The sequence below is a fragment of the Miniopterus natalensis genome, chromosome 14, assembly GCF_054644295.1.
Source record: "Miniopterus natalensis isolate mMinNat1 chromosome 14, mMinNat1.hap1, whole genome shotgun sequence".
Classification (NCBI taxonomy): domain Eukaryota; kingdom Metazoa; phylum Chordata; class Mammalia; order Chiroptera; family Miniopteridae; genus Miniopterus; species Miniopterus natalensis.
Genome location: NC_142094.1, coordinates 35,115,586 through 35,136,111, shown reverse-complemented (window position 1 = coordinate 35,136,111; position 20,526 = coordinate 35,115,586). Strand labels below are relative to the sequence as shown.

At 37.5% G+C, this 20,526-nt stretch overlaps 1 protein-coding gene across 2 annotated transcripts in view; it reads left to right on the top strand.

Annotated features, from left to right (window-relative positions):
* The window catches only part of RNLS (renalase, FAD dependent amine oxidase), a 212,366-nt gene that overhangs the window by 155,697 nt on the left and 36,143 nt on the right, over window positions 1–20,526 (top strand). Inside the window, exon 5 of one of the 2 annotated variants that reach the window (XM_087824428.1) lies at window positions 7,703–7,876. The exons of the other annotated variant lie outside the window; for it this stretch is intronic. Within the exon in view, the coding sequence (XP_087680554.1) occupies window positions 7,703–7,876 (174 nt within the window). The remainder of the gene's footprint in view (window positions 1–7,702; window positions 7,877–20,526) is intronic. 2 annotated transcript variants of the gene reach the window in all.

Genomic DNA, 20,526 nt, shown 5'->3' with positions numbered 1-20,526 from the left:
GAATACATATGCTTAGAGGGATTAAGCAACTTGACCAAAGTCACACAGATAAAGGTCAGGACCAGAATTCAAACTCAAATTTTTCTGACTTCAGAGATGTTACTCAGGATGAAAGAAATATTTCCCCAGGGAAATTCCACATAGATATATAACTGCTGAAGTCTGTCACCAGTAAACTCTAGATTTATTGCTTGCCAAAACTATTTCTGAACTGTGCTTCCAGGCTTAATGACTTCTATACCTACAGAGTCCAAGTGAACATTCAATTTATTCCAGGTAAAGGGAAACAAGACTCTATGATGCTTTTACGCGAAAGAAATGACTCATGAATAGTAAAAGTTCAGACTCTGTACTGGCCTGCTAAAAGAACTATTTATGGAAAATGGGTCTTTCAGCACTATTTATATGACCACTTTGAGTAAAGAGGAAACAGCTCTCCTGGCTAAAATACTATTGGTTTCATGTACCCACAGAACTGGATGGTCTAATGTGAGAAGTTGAATTGATGCATGAAATTTCTTGACATTCTTGGAATTCAGCATAAAAGAGAAAAGCAATAATGGGTAAATCAAGAACAGCCAGTGTCCCTTGATGCAGAGCTTAAATGCTTATACTACAAGCTGACCTTCTAACTTTAGCTGTCCCTGCGTTGAAATTCTTCACATATGGTGGCAAATCAGGAATTTAGCAATCCTCTGTGATTGGCTATAAACAACAAAACTTCTGGAAGGAGATTAAGGCTTTGAGCACCAACTGTCAATGTGAGCAGCATTTACCATTAATTACAGTATTGACGATCAATGTCACATTAGTGTTAAAAGGTGTTTGTTTTACTATCAACATGGAAATATTTGTTTTCATGTCCCAAAAAAGTCAGTATTAGATGAAGAAAAATGCAATTGAAAAGAGTACTTTGTTTACTTATGAAAACACAGACCTTCATGAATCACAAAATAGTCTCACTTAGAATACTCTTCTGCCCAAGGACTTGATCTGAAGAGTTGACCTCTACCACTCCAAAGAGTAGAATGTACCATGCATGCTTTGCCTCAGAGTGCATTTCTAGAAGAAGCTAGAAGAAAATATAGTTCAATGTTGTTTCAGTCAAGGTGCCGGCAAGAAATCGGTGGTGTATTCAAAAAGGTTTTAACTGGACGAATTTAATAGCAGGGTATTTACAGAACGGTGGTTAGGGTTAAGGCAACCAGCAAAGATATTGTGGCACCTCCAAACCGAAACAACAGGAAGCCATCACTATTGCTGGACCTAAATCTGTGAGAGAAGAAAACAAGATATTCGATGCTACATGAACACTGGAACCATGGAATAAGAGCTACCTAAAAAGAACTTTAGCTGTAGAGGAACTCAGGATTCCCAGCACCTGGCCAAGCAGGAAGGAGCAGAAGGAGTCAATATTCTGTCTCTCTGTCTCCTTCCACCCTGCAGTCTCTTGCCTGTGCCTCTCATTGGCCAAAACCATTCAGAAGCCAGAGCTCCAGGGAATGAAACCTATAGAGAGAGCAGTCACCCTGGGCGCAGAGCAGAGCGGAGATGGGCAGAGGGTGGACCAGAGGGGTGGGGGACAAGAATAACCAGCACAAATAAAGTTTTAGCCTCTCGGTGTTTAAACAGAAAAGAGAGGGAGGAAAGGGAGGAGGAAGGGAGGGTAAGAGAGAGAGTGAGAGAGCCCATGAGCGTGGGTGGGTGCATAAGCACACACAAGAAAGGAAGAAACAACTGATTATCTACGTAAATATTATAATATATGCAATACTAAAAAGTACAGCACAGAGAAAAAAATTATAACATAGAATAAATGAAGAGTCTCTGTAATACATCATGTATTTTAACTTACTAACATGAAGAATCTACTAGACCAATTAGCAGAATGACATGAACAGATTGTTTCCAAAGGAGAAAATACATATGGGCTAGTAGATACATGAAGAATGTTTAGTCTTATCAGTCGTTAAAGAAACAGATATTAAAACCAAAGTGAGATCTGCTTTTCCTATTGAATTATCAAGAAAAAAAAGGATCATTTTCTGTGTGTATATTAAACCTCACGGGCAAGAATACAGTGAAATGGATCTTTCAGACACTGTTAATGGAAGTGTAAATTGGTTCAGTCTTTATGAAAATCAATTTAACAGTAATCCCACTTCCAATATTCTGTCTTAAGGAAATAATTAGAAACATAGATAAATATCTAGACGCAAGAATATGCATACAGTTTTAATTAAAACAGACAAAAAGGAAATAAATGTCCAACATTAATGGAATGGTTAAATTACACCACAGCCTTTCCATCAAATTTTATGGAGGCATTAAAAATTATGTTTACAATGAGGCATGTGTTTTTGTCATATGCTAAGCAAAAATGCAGTTTGAAAAATTGTATGTGCCATGTGATCACAGCCATGTTTAAAAAAAAAAAAAAGGGATAATACTAAGGGAAAGTATCAAAATGTTAGTTGTTTCTCTGGATGATGAGAATATGGTGATTATTTCCCTTTTTGCCTCTTTATGTCTTTGTGTACTTTCCAAATATTCTAAAGTGAGGATGTATTCACTAACATTTATTGAATGCCCACACAGTACCAGGCATTATCCTGGGGCCTGGACACACAAAGCTCATGAGGCACAGTCCTTGCCTCAAGTTGCTTATAATCTAATGTCTTACTTTTATATTTTTTATTTTTTATTTATCTTTATTGTTGAGAGTATTACATATGTCCCCTATTTTTTCCCCATTGCCCCCCTTCTACCCAGTTCCTGCCCCACCCCAGGCCTTTACCACACTATTGTCTGTGTCCAAGGGCTATGCACATATGCATATAAATTCTTTGGTTAATCTCTGCCCTCTGAGATCTGTCAGTCTGTTCTATGCTTCCATGTCTCTGCACCTGTTTTGTTGGTCAGTTTATTTTGTTCATTTTATATTATAACTCCAAAAAATATAGAACAATAAAGCTGTTATTTATTTAACTAGAATAGGGAAGAAGTAATGTCCCATCTATTTCTCATTTGATCTCTTTCCCTCATACGACCTTTCCAAGACAACAGGAATCCTAGCTGCTCAATCTTCAAACTTATATCTAAAACCCTATGCAAGGTAAATCAGCAAAGCTGTCAGAAAAAATAAATAAGCAAATATCTTTAAGGCCTTGGAGTAGGCAAAAAAATTCTTAGGATATATGTGCTAACTATAAATGAAAAAAAGATAAATTCTACTAAATTAAAATTAAAACTGTTCATCAAACTTCATGATTAAGAGAGTGAAACCAAGGAGAAGAAAGTTTTACTATACATATGTGACTCATATCCAGGATTTCGAAAGAACTCCTAAATAGCAATAAGAAAAAGGCAGACAACCCGAAAGAAAAATGAGCAAAGATTTGAACAGGCAATCACAGCAGGATATCCAAATAAACACTGAAAGGCTTTCAAATGTTAGTCATCGTGGAATGCAAACTAAAACCACAACACGATTTCACTACATCCCAAATTAAAAGGCAGATAGTAGCGAATGTGGACAAAGATATGGAGTGACTGAACTTCCATACATCCCAAGAGGGAGTACAAGTTGGTACAATCATTTTAGAAAACGATTGGACAGTATTGACTAAAGCCAAGTATAAGGGAACCCATGAACCAAGAATTCTAGTACACACACACACACACACACACACACACCCCTTCATCCAGTATTTGGTATATATATATATACACCAAGAGAAACACATACAGATGTTCTTCTTATTACATTTGTAATCGCCCAAAACTACAAACAATCCAAATGTCCATCAGCAGAATGGATAAATATAGTATAATATATGCATAGTATATAAAATATTTTTTCACATAAACTACAATTAACTACAACTACATGTAACAACATTTATAAATATCACAAGCATAATACTAAGTAAAAGAAACCAGATACAAAGGGTACATCCTGTATCATTCTTTTATGTGACATTCAAAAGCAGCTAAACTAATCTGTGGTGTTAGAATGCAGGATTACTGATTATCCTTGGCAGGGAGTGCCTGAAAAGGAGAGAGAAGGCAACTTCTGGGGTTTTAGTACGGATCTGTTTTTTCAATATAGCTAGTGGTTATACTGGTGTGTTCACTTTATGAAAATTCACCAAGGCATACTTTTCTACATGTATGTTAACTCAAAGCTACATCAGATATAGTTATATATATATGTATGTGTGTGTAACATATATATACACACACATACATGCACACACGTATGTAAAATACAATGTAAATGTGTTTATACACACACACACACACACACACACATATATTCCATCCAAAATGTAACCTCTCCTGACCTCCTCTGCTGTTCTCTCCACTCCAAGACTACTGCAAAGCTGTCCGCACTAACTCCTCTGTGGCCTCCCTGCAAGTCTTCTCGTGTAGCCAGAATCATTTTCAAAACAGAAGCCAGGTCATATGTGTCCTTGGCTCATCACTGGAGGTAACTTCACCTGTCAATCAGAATAAAATCCTCAGAGGAGACATATACCCTGACAGCCTATATAAAATAGCCTCACTACCCACACCTGTCACTTTTATCCCTTTAGCTTGCTTGATATTTCCTTATAGTTCTAATTACCAGCAGACAAACCATTTAGTAGGCTATTTATTTATAATTGGTCTCTCCACCACTAGTATGCAAGCTACACGAGAGCAGGGATTTTATCTTTTTGCTTTATATCCTTAACATCTAAAACAGTGCCTGGCATAAAGTAGACAATGAACAAACGAACGAATGAATGAATGAGATCATCACCAAAAAACAAAGGAAATATGCAGAATATGTATGTTTAGCCTTCTTTTATAGGCTAGGAAGCTAAAAGAATGAAATTACATTAGGAAACAAAAAATGAAATTGCTTACTTGATGTTTTCAGGAGTATAGTCCAGGTCTTCTTTTCTTCCACCCCCCCCCCCACTTCCAGTTTCTCCCTGTGTCTTTCACCTCCCCCATATCCACACATGCACACATACATGCACACATAGGCATAGATGCAAGGACAATGGAATAAGGACACTTCTTTTAAAATAAGAATGTAAGCTACCCCGTTCAGTGGAACTTATGCTACTTTACTCACATCATAGTCATAAGGTGTATTCAATATTATATGTACGTGTGTGTATAGTTACAGAGATTATATGATCCTAGTGGTTCAGAATAAATTCGGGTAATATCCAGGTAAAGATTCAGTGCATCAGATTGGGCATTTTTATATGAGACTTGTTTTTTGGATAGATGGCACATGATAGTACAGGATAGTGAAAAACCTTTCATTTTTCTTGCCAAAAAATATATATATTTTAGACCTAAGGATACTCCCTTTGGCATTTGCATAAGAAAAACTTTCAAACAAAATCGGGACATTTTGTTAGATTCTACAACAATTAAAAATGTTTAAGGTCCTGAAGATGACTTTTGTGTAAGTGAATATGTCCAGAAATTGAGATTGTTTCAGTCAGAAGTCTCACCTCCCTGAACTCAAAATGAATTGTAGAGCCCCCAGAGCACACAGGGGCATTTAAGGTTAATTTCTGTTTCTATATAGATATCAATTACCTTTTCAAAGGGCCGCCCAGTGGGATTTGCCACTTGGCAGCTTGTCTGAAAACTAGCTAAATGTGCAAATGTGCGTGTGGGGGCAGAGGAAAGTCTAGTTTGGTTGTCAACCTAGTTGACCTTCGCTTTTGGTTTAAAGCAAAAAAAGGAGAGTTTTAGGCCCTTTCAGTTACTGAATAGCTGACTACACAGTTTTGTTGGTTTGTTTTTTTAATTGAAAAAATGGGAAACTAGGAAGACCCCAATATGAGCTCAACTGCTAGTGTTAGTTTTCTTCACTCCGTCCCTCTCGGAAAGTAGTTAAGCATAATATCAAGCCATAACTTTAAAAGCAGATTAAATACGAAAATGAGGCCCAAGATACATTGAATGTAACGATGCCCATGTCATATCATTTGGTCATCAAGTAGTTAATATCTTTTGATAAGCAGAAAATGATGCGATGGCTTATACTTCCAAGTGAATGCAAAACAATCATTAATGTCCGAGGAGAAAGCAATGCCAAAGTTCATTTTGAAACTCAGACTGATAGATCACAAAGGGATAGTGTGGATCAATGAGTACCTGTGCATGACTCCAATGCGGGACTTGTGGCTTCATCTGGACCCCATGAGTAGGAAGCTGTGTAACCTAGGGAAAGTTCCTTAACCAGTCTGAATCGCAGCTTCCTAAGAATGTAAAATGAGAATGGTAAAAACACCCACATTGCAGGGCTTTTGTGAAGATTAAATGAGGTCTTAATTCTAAAAATGTTTTGTAGCCAAGAATGTGTTATGATCATGTATAGGATTATTACTGTGCTTAAATAATTTACTAAATATGCTCTTGCCTTCTCTCGACCTCCTAAAGTCATTTCTCTAAGGTTTAGCTAAAGTTGGATGCCATCCATGGGGTCTGCCTATCCCAACTGTTTTAGACTAGGATGTTTTAGGGTATTTTTCACTAGGTTCATGAAGATTTTTCGCATGTTCCATTTCTGAGTCAGCCTGCCTAAACCTTCAGAATAGAACTATGGCCTTCTCTGAGATGCAGATTATTAATGTCGTGCATATATGAACAAGCAGCTCCCTGAGACCTTTTAGGGTAGGGAGGCTAGAGATGGAGAGTAAGAAGTGAAGGAAATCTGTCCCTTCTCCACCCCAGGAAGGAACATTTTCCTAATTTCCTCTCTATAATAGAAAAAGCGCCTATCTAATGAACACTTGTCCTATCAAGCACGATTGATTGGCATTATTCATATAATCCTCACAATATACTAATACATCCTGTACTAGTTTTACCATTTATAGAGAAGAGCACTATCATTAGAATAATTAAGTAGCTCAACCAATGCACCTAACTAGTAAGTGATAGAGTCAAGATTTGAACCCCAACCTGCCTAATTTGTTTCCCAGTCTTTTTTCCATTTGTTAATTATTTACCTCCTACGTTTTAACTAACTGCGTTTCTGTGTTTGCCTTTCTATATCTTTCTACTTTCATCCTTGGTGTGCCCATAATAAGTAGGGTAGAGGCTTATAATGAAGACGACTAAGGTGTGGTCCCTGTATTTAAGGAACTGTTATAATCCTGGCAGGAAGATGACAAGCCAACAAATCTCTATGTGACGTGGAAGAATTTAAGAGGTCCATAAGGGATGGAGCGTGGGCTTCCCCAGCCATCACATAGGGATAATGCTCTACTTATATGGCAGTTGTTAGGATAGAGTGAAAGGCTTGTGGCAAGTGTTTGGCAAAGACCCTGACTCATAGTAAGTGCTCAGTATACGGAATCTATAATGTTGCCAGACAGTCCCAAGATAATAACTGGGATACAAAACTAGAAAAGCAATTTGGTGCCAAATTTTGAGAGCCTTGAATGCCAGTCTAAGAAGTTTGGACCTTTAGCTTGGTAAAAACAATTGTGCCAAGGTCAGTAATCACTCTGAAAAGAAATGAGAAAGCTGATGCTATTTCACATTACCTTTCAAAATTCATCGTAAGTGAGATGGAATTGGTGGGAACAGTTGGAACTAATTTAAAGGACTCTTGTTTTTGATGTACTAAAAGGAAAGATGATATTTTCAAGTTTGATGCCCTATACTTTTTCTTCCACAGTGATTAGTGAATGCCAAAGGCAGCAACTGGAGTCTGTGAGCTACTCCTCTCGCTACGCTCTGGGCCTCTTTTATGAAGCTGGCACGAAGATTGATGTCCCTTGGGCCGGGCAGTACATCACCAGTAATCCCTGCATACGCTTCATCTCCATTGATAATAAGAAACGCAATATAGGTCAGTACCCCCATTATCTCCCTTAAATACAGTAACAATGGTGGGTGTAGATCATGAAAAATGCTGTTTAATTGAGTGTTGCCATTCTGCACAGTGCAAGCATTTAGCTCCAAGCCACAGGGGATAAAATTTAATGTCACATTTGGCCAATAATACAATACACAGTGAAACCAGCAAAGTTTTTCAGAAAATCATTTACAACATGGTTTGTATTGCTGAGTTCATGCAAATAGTGTCAGAAGGTTTAAGATTTCAAAGTGAAGAAAAAAAAAAAATGGCCCACGTTTCTTGCCTTTAATATGGATTCCTCTGTATGCAAATGTATTTCTCATCATTTGTTTCTTGGTGGAGTTTGGGGTTTTTTGTTTGGTTAGTTTTGTTTTTAAAATTTGATAAGTGCTGTTCTTATTTCTACTTTCCAGGCTAGAAAAAAAGAAGTGAATTTTACGATGTTACAAAAATCCTTCTCTTTAATATAATTTTACTTATTTAATTTTCTTCTGGGAGACTACATAAAATTGCTTTGTACATAATGTAACTAAATGATAAGTAAAATGATTCGTAAGAGCTTTACTAGAATGGGGTAAAATCTGAACTCCACCCTTTTTGTTGAAGATAGTTATACAAATTAGACTTGAATTGCAAGAATAAACATAACTGATTCATCTCAGGCATAAAAGTGAAAGTGTATTCTTATTTGTAGGATTATGGTGATCCCTGAGATACTGCTTTTCATAGACTAAATTGTAATAATCTAAAATTACAAAATTCTTGAAAGGGATCTTCATTTCAGTCTGTTATAGTGTTTTATGATGCAGTGACGGTTTCATCAAGCCATTAGTTAGAAGCCTTGCTTGATAAAATCACCAGCTAACGTCTTGTGGCTTGCCAGAACTCTATAATGATAGAACTGGGCTGGAGCATGGTTTGATATCAGAGCACATGATCTTAGAAAAACTTCTCTTTTTAACTCAAAACTCCCTTAGGGCTGGACTGTTTATGTTAACATGATACCACATATATGTACAATCAGCAGTTCATGATATGCCCTGTGACAACAATGGACTAACCAGTTTTAACTACAACTGCTTTGTTCTAAGAAAAGGCAAATAGCCCTTGATCTTTTTGTGTTATATGTCATGAGTTAGACCCTGTTCTTCGTGTATTGCTTCATAAAACATGAGTTCTGTTAGGATGTATTCAGTAATATATAACAGAAAAAAACACACAACTTGCACTTGTTTAGACAATATAAGGACATTGGTTATATTATCTGCTATGACTGAATTTGTACCCCCCCCCCAGAATTCATATGTTGAAGAGTTAACCTCCAATGTGATTATATTTGGAGATAGGGCTTTTAGGAGGTAATTAAGGTTAAATGAGGTCATGAGGGTGGGATCTTAGTCCAATAGGATTGGCGGCCTTCTACACTGAGGAAGAGAGAGAGCTGCCTCCACGGTCCCACACTCACCCACATACCGAGGAAAAGTCAAGTGAGGGTAGTTACACAGACAGAAGGTGAGCTGTCTGCAAGCCAGGGAGAGAGTCCTCACCAAATCAGTTGGAACCTTGACTTTGGACTTCCCAACCTCTAGAACTGAAAGGAATAAACTTCTGGTGTTTAAGCCACCAATTCATGGTATTTTGTTATGACAGCCCAAGCTTGCTGACACATTATCTAAGAGGAAGAAGTTGGGGAGACTTCAGGATTGGTTGATTCAAGAACTGAGCAAAATCTCCAAGGACCTAGGATTTAGCCTTCTCTGCTCTCTCTCCCACTCTTGATGCTGACATCCTTAGACAACTGGTAGCGAGATGGCAATATTTATTGGAGTCACATCCAGACCCAACAATGTGCTTAGGAAGAAGAACTATCACTGTCTCTGTCCCTTTTTTAAGAATCAAGGAAATCTCTCCAGAAACCCCTCAACTGACATAATCTTGTGTCTCATAAGCCAGAACTGGGTTACTCAACCAGTGTGAAACAAATCATTGGAAAGGGGGTACGGGACTACCATGATGAGCCTTGACAAATTAAGATTTACCCCTGAAACTGGTATTAGGATAATCTTCTCCTTGGTTATATGAGGGGGTAGATACCTGAATAAAATAGGGGATTTTGGGGGGGAAGAAAGAACAGAGTGATGAATGTTGGGTTGGCAACAGATAATGCCTATTATTTTTCAGGTAGAATCGCATCTTATGTGGGAGGTAAACTTCTAAATCTGGCACATAAAGAGAAGAGCCATGTATATTCAAAATTATCTTTGAACATTCCTTAAAACTACATGACATTTTGGACAGTGATGTAACTTGCAGTAAATTCAGTATTTTTCCAACATTCAATAGATTTCAATTTCTATGGGGGAGGCCAGATAAAGTACTTGGTTTGCATTTATAGGGCAGAATGATATTTTCTACTATGAAAGGCACACAGGAAAGAAAGAAATAGCAGTCATACTTCCTAACAGATTAAATTCTCCCTGCAAATGGAGTGGGCTGGGGGATGAAAGCACCAGTACTATACAACGCAGCAGCAACTCATAAAATCAGTCATGCGAACTTGAAACGCGTAGCATAAAAATATTAATAAATTCTCACAGGATCGGCAGCATTTGAAATAATAGATATATAATTTTTTTAAATGTTAACAATCACACGATTTTAGAGCTGAAGGGCCAGGCGAATGGGAAACCATGTTTTTGCTACAGCCCATGGTGTGCCACTTCAGACAGCAAATAAATACCTGCATTCCTGTGTCAGTTTTATGAAAAATTAATCTTGGATTACTCAAGTTTTAAATTATGGGAGGCCTCCGGTAATGGCATTTCCTAACATAAAATCTTACTGCCTTGCATTTAAACTATTTTTTTTCTCACTACCTGGGGCAGGATGCTAAGTGTGTCTAGGTGAATCCACATAATATAAATGTTCACATACTGTAATTTCACTGTATTTTATTGTTATTGCTATTTAACTAGATCAATAAAAGTTGTCTTCTTATGTCACTAACACTGTCCTATTCCCACCCTTTATTTGGGGTGTTTGATTGAGTCAAGAATTAATATTATAATAGACTCAATTAATAAAAGGGAACATTTGTTTTCTGTTAAGGTGGGTTAGAAACAAGATAGTCAAAGGCTGGCAGGGTTGAGTCTGTGAAATACAGTCTTGGAGAAAGCCAGGGGTTTAGTGGCCCAACCAGACAAAGGTCAAGGACTAATCATTTGTCAGATGTCAAGAATAGGCAATACATGCAGGAAACCAGAACCAGAACCAAAGTCTCCTTAGACAGAGGGGCTAACTTCCAAGATGTACTAGACCCACCTTCAAGTATCAATAGTTATGAGGATGACCCAATATACTTAGGTTTCTGTTTCCCAAATGTGTTCAGTAGAACAACTAGTTCCTTGAGATGCTCTTTAAGAAGGTGCTCTGTCATCAAATAAGTCTGCAAAATGCTACTGACTTTACCTCTAAATGGTTGACGATGAAATGGTTTAAACATATAAAGGGCTTCACACAGCGCTTAGCAAATAATAATTCAGTATCTATGGTGCCCATTAATATAATTAATTATTCTCATCTTTAATTTGGATATTATATTCTCTAAAACAAAGGACATAATACATAAACCTAATTTAGGTGAATGCAACCCTCTGTCACTAGTGCAGATAGGAATCAGGGTGGCTTAAATAAAATGTATAACTTATACTGAAAGTGATTGGTCAGAATTGAGCATCCTTCCTGGTTCACCATCTGGAAGAGTGTTAATGATCAGTAAAAGACCAATAGGCAGCAATCCGAGGAGATTAACACAGTCTGAATTCTAGAACTATGATCACCAATTACCATAATTACATAGCTTTGAATATCTCATCAAAGGAAATAATCCAATCCATCCAAAAAACACACACAAATGAATAAACTTTTTCATCACATGGAATTTATACTTGCAAGACTTTATTGTTAGGATCCTTGAGTAACAAACACTAGTATAATGTGTATTGCCTTTAATAGATGTTTTACAAAAGATGCAGAAATGTTATTCCATATAGCTGTTTATTACATCAACTCTTTATAAAAGCCAGAAACGTAATACGAAATTCTGTAAAGAATTGGGCTGGCCCTGGGGCCGTTAATCCAGTCACCTTGTGTTGACTTCAGGGAGTTCCTGATTATTCCAGTTAAGCAGATAGCCATGCAATTGATAACACAAAGTGGTTGCTTTAGGATTTGAATAAATGTGGAATTATTTGTCCTTAAACTTGCAGAAAGTGCAATTGATATAGGCAACACTTGGTAAGTAGAACAAAAAGAGGAAAGGAAGATGAATGAAAAGGGGGAAAAGAGGGAGGAGGAAGGGAAAAGATCTGTAAGCATGAAAATTCTGTACCAACTCCAGAAGCAGAGCTCTCAGATAAAATAGCAATCGTCATCTTAAAATAACGAACAGTAACCAGTTACAGAGTTACAAAATTCATGATATTATGGCTTTTGTATAATAGATGTAGTCATTTGTAATCCAATTATGCTGTCCATATATACCTGTTAAGGTAATTTAATAAATAGAAATCAAATACTAACTATAAGTACCCATCCCATTATTACAATGATGCCATAGAATATGATTTGTAATGTCAAAATTCTGGGGTGATTTCTCAGAAATAAAAAATATATATGTGTGTGTATACATATATGTAAATATACTAATATGAAATATATGTGCATATACATATGTATCTATTATATATAAAATAAATATTCATTTGTCATTTAAATTAATAAGCACAAATTATAAAAAAGACTAATCTTATTTCACAAAAGATTTACCAGTTCTAAAAACAAAAATGGGTTTTCTTTTAGAAAATGAAATGTAAGGGGAACATTTGCACACAAAATAAAAGCAAACAACAGGTAGATCCCTTTCAGCCTCTGGTTTTCCTATCGAGCCATCCTCAATGGGAAAGATTCACATCCAAAATAGCACTTGTCCTCCCACTTGCCAAGCAAGTTAACTCAGTACGAAAATCAATGCCAGAGATGGAGGGAAAGTGGAAAAGCAGCTAAATATATAACATCAAAAATAAACCTTAAAAATATTCTATGGAGCATATTACTGTGGAAAATGTATCTTATGGAAGTTTCTTTCAGAAAAATTGAATTTACAAATATTTGATTTCTATGTTTCGAATTCTCGATTGATTCAGTTGGACAATTAATTATTTACAAATATGCATTGAATGCCTCTGTTTGCCAGGCACTGTGTTAAGAACTGAGGATTCCATAGTCCCCACCCTCATAAAACATAAGGTTTCATGAAGTCTACTCAAATGAGAATTCAGAAAGACGTAGATACATGAGGCTCCATTGAACCAGAGACTTGGAGTTGAGTAAGAGTCCTCATAAATATAAATGGATGTACTGATATATACAATATAGAGAGCATGAACTCACATCTACAATCAAAACTGGGAAGAGTCATGTTGCCTCGTGATAATATTATGAGCTTTTAAAAGAACTCTTAAGAACTTTTGTCAACATGAATCCAATAATTTTATTTCTTTTGGCAAAGAAATGAAAGATGGGGGCCATGGAACATTTACATCCATGAATAAATCAGAAACTTTAGTATGACCCATTGTTTAACTTTGTCTGGGGCTGCTGAAAAGTTCAATAGATGCATATAAGTCAAGAAATGTCCAAGAAGCAGTGAGCAAAAAGGTAAAGAGAGCCTGGGGTCTACGCTGCCTGGCATTTCTATAACTAAAAGCAATTCCAAATTACAGATTTGAGTCATAAACATTAAATACTCTAAGTCCCTTTCTGTATCAACATTCCACCTTTGTGTTCTCCCTGCCCTACCCTCTGAGAGTGTTTTCACTTGTGGTATTGGCCTGAATTTGTGGCTGTCAGGCTGAGATTTACAAAAGACCTTCAGGTTGGCCAAGAATTGGTCCAGAACACAAGAGGCAGATGTGAAAGGGGCTGAATGTTGTTATTATCCACTATTAGTGGCAGGTAAGAGGGGAATGAGAATCAGATGACTATTTATGATGAATAAATGTATAGATCTATATTTACAGGTCATAGGTGAGAGCAACAGAAAAACTGAGAGAGGCTGCCATCACTGTTGCCAATTTAGAAAGGAAACAGTGAGGGAAAACCCTCAGTTGGTTTTGTAAGTAGGTGAGGAAGGCCATGTATAGCAAGAGGAGGAAAATCAGCAGAGGTTCACAGGTGGAAATTGCCCAGTCCCTCTGAACTCTCCATTAACAAAGACCATGTAACTTGATGTGTAGGCACTTGATGTGTCTAATAAAGAAGGGGAAAGAAGAGGAAAAAAATTAGATGGGGAGAGGCTCTGGCTTGACCTGAGGGATAACTAGGTAGATTTGTAACATGTTGGTTGTATTGTTTACTTTGCAACCACTTTTTGCAACACCCTACAGCCTCGGCCGAGTCCTGGATTGAACAATTGCTTTAAAGCCATGGCTGCTTTTTACTGGGGAGCTGTTAAGTAGTCAATATAGTACAAGCACTTTCTGGAATATCTAGGATGATATTTGAGAACCTGTTTGAGAACTTTATCTTGAATGAAGACAGAACTCCCCATCCTCTGGACCTCAAATAAAGCCAGCTCGACTTGCTGTTTCCATCATACCTGCAACCATGTCAATCTGTTGAGAGAGCTAGAAATTGAGAAAAGGCTCTCTCTATGGAACTGAATTGTTTCGAAGGGCCTTGAAGTTAAGTCCTTACTGCAGCCTGAAATGAAACTGTCAACACCCTGGATTGGAAGTCAGGGCTCAAAATGATGTGCTCTGCTCTGTTTCCTAGACGGGTGCCTGGGCTTCATTCTGGAGGCATCTCAAAACCTTTGCAAGTTGAGAACAGTCTTGTAAAACTGTGATTCTCAGACAGCTTGTGAGCCTCAGGTCCTGGGAGACACTAAAGACTTGTTGAGCAGGATGAGAGCTTGACAAGTCTTTCCTTTGCCTAGAGCTCCCTCAGAAAAGATTTCACCATTTTCCTCGCTGTCAATAGTTCTTCTTCAGATCAACCTGAATGTCTCATGGGCTAAAGAATTGATATGACCTGTTTGCAGAGTCTGCTGCTTTTTCTAGAATTAGTAGCTCTCTCCTTTAGTGGGACTATATGTCACTGTCCCTCATGCATGCGGTTCATCACTTGATCCCTCTTATCTTGATCAAGATTGAAAATAAGAGAGAGAGACTAACATCAGGCATAAGAGGAGTATGTTTTCAGTGCTCAATAAATATTTGCTGAGTCAGTCATCCTTTATGCAGCTCTGATATGTCCTTCCCAGGTCCTGAAATAACATTGAGAATGAATACTTCAGCACTGGTCACCCACTTACCAGGCAAGAAAAAGGAACGGCCAGTCAGTAAATTGTTCATTCTTAAGACAATCTAGGTATCTGTTCCCCTGCCCTTAAAAATCATAAAAAAGTGAATGAGCTTTCTAATTGCTGAATCTAGAAGCTGTTGAAAAGCATATGTGAGTTCTTGGCAATTAGAATGATTAGAAGGCTCTTTGGGAGGCTCTGTATCATGTCTGCAGCATTGGGAATACTTGACAAACGGGGCATATCAATTTTTCATATAGTATCAGAGGTATTGCCAGTGAAGGCCTGGAAGTTTTATGGAGCCTTCTTCCCAGAGAGGTACAAGTATTCTCAGTAACAATTTTACCATGGCCTCCAGGGAAGACACATCTGCTTTGAATGATGCCCGGTAACACAGACCTCGATTTCCAAGGTTATACTTCAAAGGATCCCACTGTTCTCTTTGTGAAAGATATTTCTTTTTAATAGTTGGTCAAAGAACAGTTGTGCTCCAGCTGAGACATGTAACTTAGAAAACATGTGATAAGTTCTGCAAATGTGCCATTGCTTTACCACGGTTTAGCAGTTATCTCTGTTTTATATCACAATAATATTAAAATGAAATGATATTTTGCATAGGAACCTTGCCATAAACAGTGAGTTCATATCAACCCAAGTTTGGTGAGTGATGAATTCTTTATTGAATAATTAATTGGTGTTTATCGTGGATGGTAAAAAAATAACCAGTATTATTTAGCAATAACACATACCTAATTTCAAATTATAACTCAACACTTAGAATTAGATTGAACCATATTGTATTGCTGTCTTTGTGAATTAAAAATGGTTGAATTCCAGCATTTTCATGTAATTCAACTTAATAGCTCTGTGACCATGATTAAATTTCTTAATCTCACTGAGCTTCACTTATCTGTACTGTAAGTATAAGGTTAATAAAGTCTCCCAGAAATGTTATAATGATCGAATGAGGTAGTATATCCAAAACTTCTAGTACCTTGCTTGGCACATAGTAGGCACACAGTGAATGCTATCTATATATTCGTCACATATAAATAGTCTATGGTTTCAGTCTATCAATTATATAAACTCTTTCATTTTGAGAAAGAGAGAAAACAAAAGTATCAATATTGCAAGTTTAGTTATATTATCTTTTGTGAAAAATAATAACACACATATGGGTAGTGAAACAATATCTCATTACCTGAATAAGGTGTTAAGCTAGAAGACATTAGGTTAGATGCCATTCTTTCTTTATGTAATCTCAGATCACTTTTTGAATAAGAATAACTCTCCAAAACTTACACTACAGCCTATTGGAGAACAGTTAGACACTGTGAAATAAGTCATCACCAAATCAACGGGCTGAGACTAATTCAAGAGCAGATTTTGAAGTCTGGCTGCAGAATCTCACCACAGGAAATAGCTTCATCATGTTTCATAAATACTTTATATCAGCTAGAATTTTTAACTCTGTCCAGAATCACCGATCCATCATTTTGCCCAGATGTGACATTATTGAGTCCATTTAGCTTAGAGAGCCCTTTGGTTTATTACCAGTGACTTTCTTGTTATTAAGTGAGTTGAGAAGGCTTTGATATGCCCCCTAAGATTATACAGGGGCCCTGTTGTTTTTAATGATTATCGCCCCTACAGACTTCATATATGTGCTCATTTAGATAATGAGAAGAATCCACATGTACTGTACAGGACACTGAATTCCCTGCATAATAGGAATGAATATTAAACATTAGAATCTGAAAAGAATCTGTCGTAATTCCATTAATATTTATAACTGATATGTGGAACTAGGGGAATTCTTCAGTATAAAATATTCCAATCTATGTTTATAAGAATGAATCATCCATGAATTTAAAATATAGTTTTCCTCACTGAATTAGTTTTCTACTATATAATATACCTAGTGAATTCTTTTTTGTTGTTGATATTATATACCCTTATATTATTTAATAGAGTCAGAAAATGTATTTCAGAAACTTTAGCTCAGTTGAACCTAATCCACTCTTTTAATTAAAATAAAATGCCTTTTTGTTCCCTATTCCACTATCTGTACTCATAATAACAGCGTCTTAGGAGTAGCTACAATATTATAAAGATTATGGTCCCTTTGATTTAAGAATTTTCACTAAATTGCTCAGACTCAATCTTGGGGTTTTTTTCCTGTCAAAATGTAACGGAAGAATGATTTCCCTGGTCTTATTAGCAGAGGAGATAACGGGCACAGTGAACCAGTAAGTTTCCTCTACAGAAAGGGCCAGAAGTATTTTGGCATAATCATAAATAAGAACTTCACTATCTGATCAGTCTGTCTCTCCAATTCAACATTTTATAATGTCAAGGCAAAAACTTCTCTTTAATAAACCAAAAGAACAAGAGCAAAGCCTTAGATCAAATCCTCCAGCCCCGAGATAGGTTTCATCCATTCACGGAATCCTTTCGAACACTTACAAAGCTAAAGCCGAGCCCAGTTACGCAACAACGGCGATAAAGTGATACCCTTAGAGGCAAAGCAGTATGCTGGCTCAAGGGGAAACCGTGCCCAGCTCGGGAAAACAGTCCAATCATAATACCACTTAGCACACACAGCTTCACACAGGGCACTGTGCTGAGTAGGCCGAAATAACGATGTATAATAAGGGACGGCTGCTTCTGTTGGGGAGTATTGGGAAAGGGGAGCATTTTAGCGGACTGTCATCATAGAAAACCAGGGCTTTCACACACACAGTGGAAGAACTCCAGTGAGGGCTGGAACACCAAGTGCGAGTTAGGACAAATCCCCTGCTCTAGGGACCTGGGTAGGGCCCAATTAAAGGACTATTGAAACTTTTCCGTTTTTCCTTTTGGCAGTGCCAATAAAAGCTGCAACAGGCTGAAAATCTCCTTGTGTCTCAGGATAAATAGATGTTTTCATAACACTTGGGAGGTCTTAGCCAAAAAGAAAAACTTCTCCCAAACAGATCCCAAAATATATGCAGCCCCACTAAACGTCGCCCCTTTCTTCAAATGAGCAGAGCTATGGGATTTTTTAAAGGGATTAATGCAAGGGACATAGAGGAAAAATTAATCCAGTCTTGGACAGCAAGTAGAATTTACAATATGCTTGTCAGAGTTGTTTTATTTTTTTTAACAATTATTTATGTTATAATCAAACTTAACATGTGCAGCACCAGCTCTTGATTACCTGCCTTTGAAACTCAGAGCATGTTCCTCCTCCAGTCTTCTCTGTTTCCCAAAACAGAGCCACCAATCTCCTATGTCCTTAAACCGAAAATCAAGAATCATCCTTTGTTTCTTTGTCTCCTTCAACCCAATATCCAGTCTGTAACCAAATTGCGCTGGTCTTGCTTCCAAAATAGATAATGAACTCACCTCTCTTCACCACCACTGTCACAACCAAGGCCCCATCTTATTTTAACTGGCCTCCCACACTTGCCTCTTTTCAGTTCATTCTCCGCACAGCCAGGAAGGCCTTCTTAAAACAGACATCTCTTCATGCCACCCACTCAAAGTCCTTTAATGCCTTCCCTTTGCACATAGAATTAAACCTCAGATCCTTATCGTGACCTACAAGGTCCTGAGCAACCAAGTACAAGGTCATAAGACAGTGAATACTTTAGTCTTCGTGAACCATACCTACTGTCTCTGTTGCAGCTTCTCAGCCTTGGATTAGATGTGAGACACTTCCTTTCCCCTCATAGTCCACTGACCAAAATGAGTTACATGGCTTCAGCTTAATTTCCAAGTCAACTGGGAATTGTCAGGGAGCACATAGAATATTTGGTGAGCATGAACTATCTCTCCCAGCGAAAGCAAAAAATATTTCAAATATATTTTATAATATTAAAATCGGCCATATGAAGGTGCTATAAACCCCAAAGATTGGTATACTCTAGATTATATATTTTACCAACTTTACAAAGCCTTCCTTCAATTTTAGTTTATCTAATTTATGGTAATATTTCACTTCGTAGTAATCACTAGTATCTTACTCTCTTCTCTCCCACAGACACTTTTCTACAAAGACTTAATGTGACATAGAGCAAAATGCCCATTTAAAAAACCAGCAAAATCTAATCTTTATATACTAGAGATATAAATTAAGATTAAGGGCAGGTGGGAGGAAAAGAGAAAAGAAAGGAAACTAATACTAGTAGTTGTAGGACTAAGCATACATATGCCAGACACAGTACTAGATACCTCACACATTTAGGACAAGTTAGGTTGCAAGTGGCATCAAACCCAACTCAGCTTAAGTAAGGAAAGGGAACTTTAAAAAAAAAAAATCTATATTGTTGAAAGTATTACAGATGTTCCCCTCCCCCCTCCATTGACCCCCTTCACCCTGCTCCCACCTCCTCCCCAGGCCTTGGGAAAGGGAATTTATTGTTATTGTACCTGAAAAGTCCAGGAGTAAAGCTTCAGGCATGTCTGGATTGATTCAGTCAACATCATGAAGACTTAGCTTCTGTCTATTTCTTGACTCTGTCTTCTGCTGAATTGGATGTATTTATGGTGACACCAGGTAGTACCAAGCATTTCAGTGCAAAGTTACAAAAAAAAAAAAAAAAAACAAACTCATTTCCCCCAAAGTTTAACACTACTCTTAGAATTGAATCTCATTGACCAGATGGCCTGGCTTGAGTTACGAACCCATTGCTGAACTGATCACTGTGACCAGTAGGAATGGATTAACTGATCAGTTTTGCTCCTAGGCCACCTTTATCGGGGCTGAAAGTAAGGGAGGGGTGATCCCCTAGAACAAAATTTGGTACTGTTGCCACGAAAGAGCCAGTGAATGCTGAGCAGGTGATGTCCCCCACAGACATTCCCTCACGTGATCCTCATAACTAGCCTGCAGGACAGTATTTAACTATACTAAACCATACCTTTTCTCCACAAGGTACTGGGTTGCTTGGATCTGTTAAGTGGATTATCAGGCAGAAAACCTTTTTACCACTCAGGAACCAGTTTGAGCTGCTTCAAGACCCAAAGCCAATCCAGTAAAAAAATATATTAACATGAATTTGTGTAGGCTATGTGTATTTTTTCTCCCTAGAACTAGGAGTACTTCCTGCCCATTCCCCAGTTCCAGCCTTACCTGTTGTTTCCTACCCCTAATGTCAGTCTTTTCCTCTGATCACCCTGTCTATTATGAAATCTTGTCTGCTTTAAGATTTGACTCAACAACTTGATTCTTAGATCTACTCCACTCCAAGGAGTTGGAGATGCCCCCCTAATCAGTAGAAAATTCTCCCCAGTA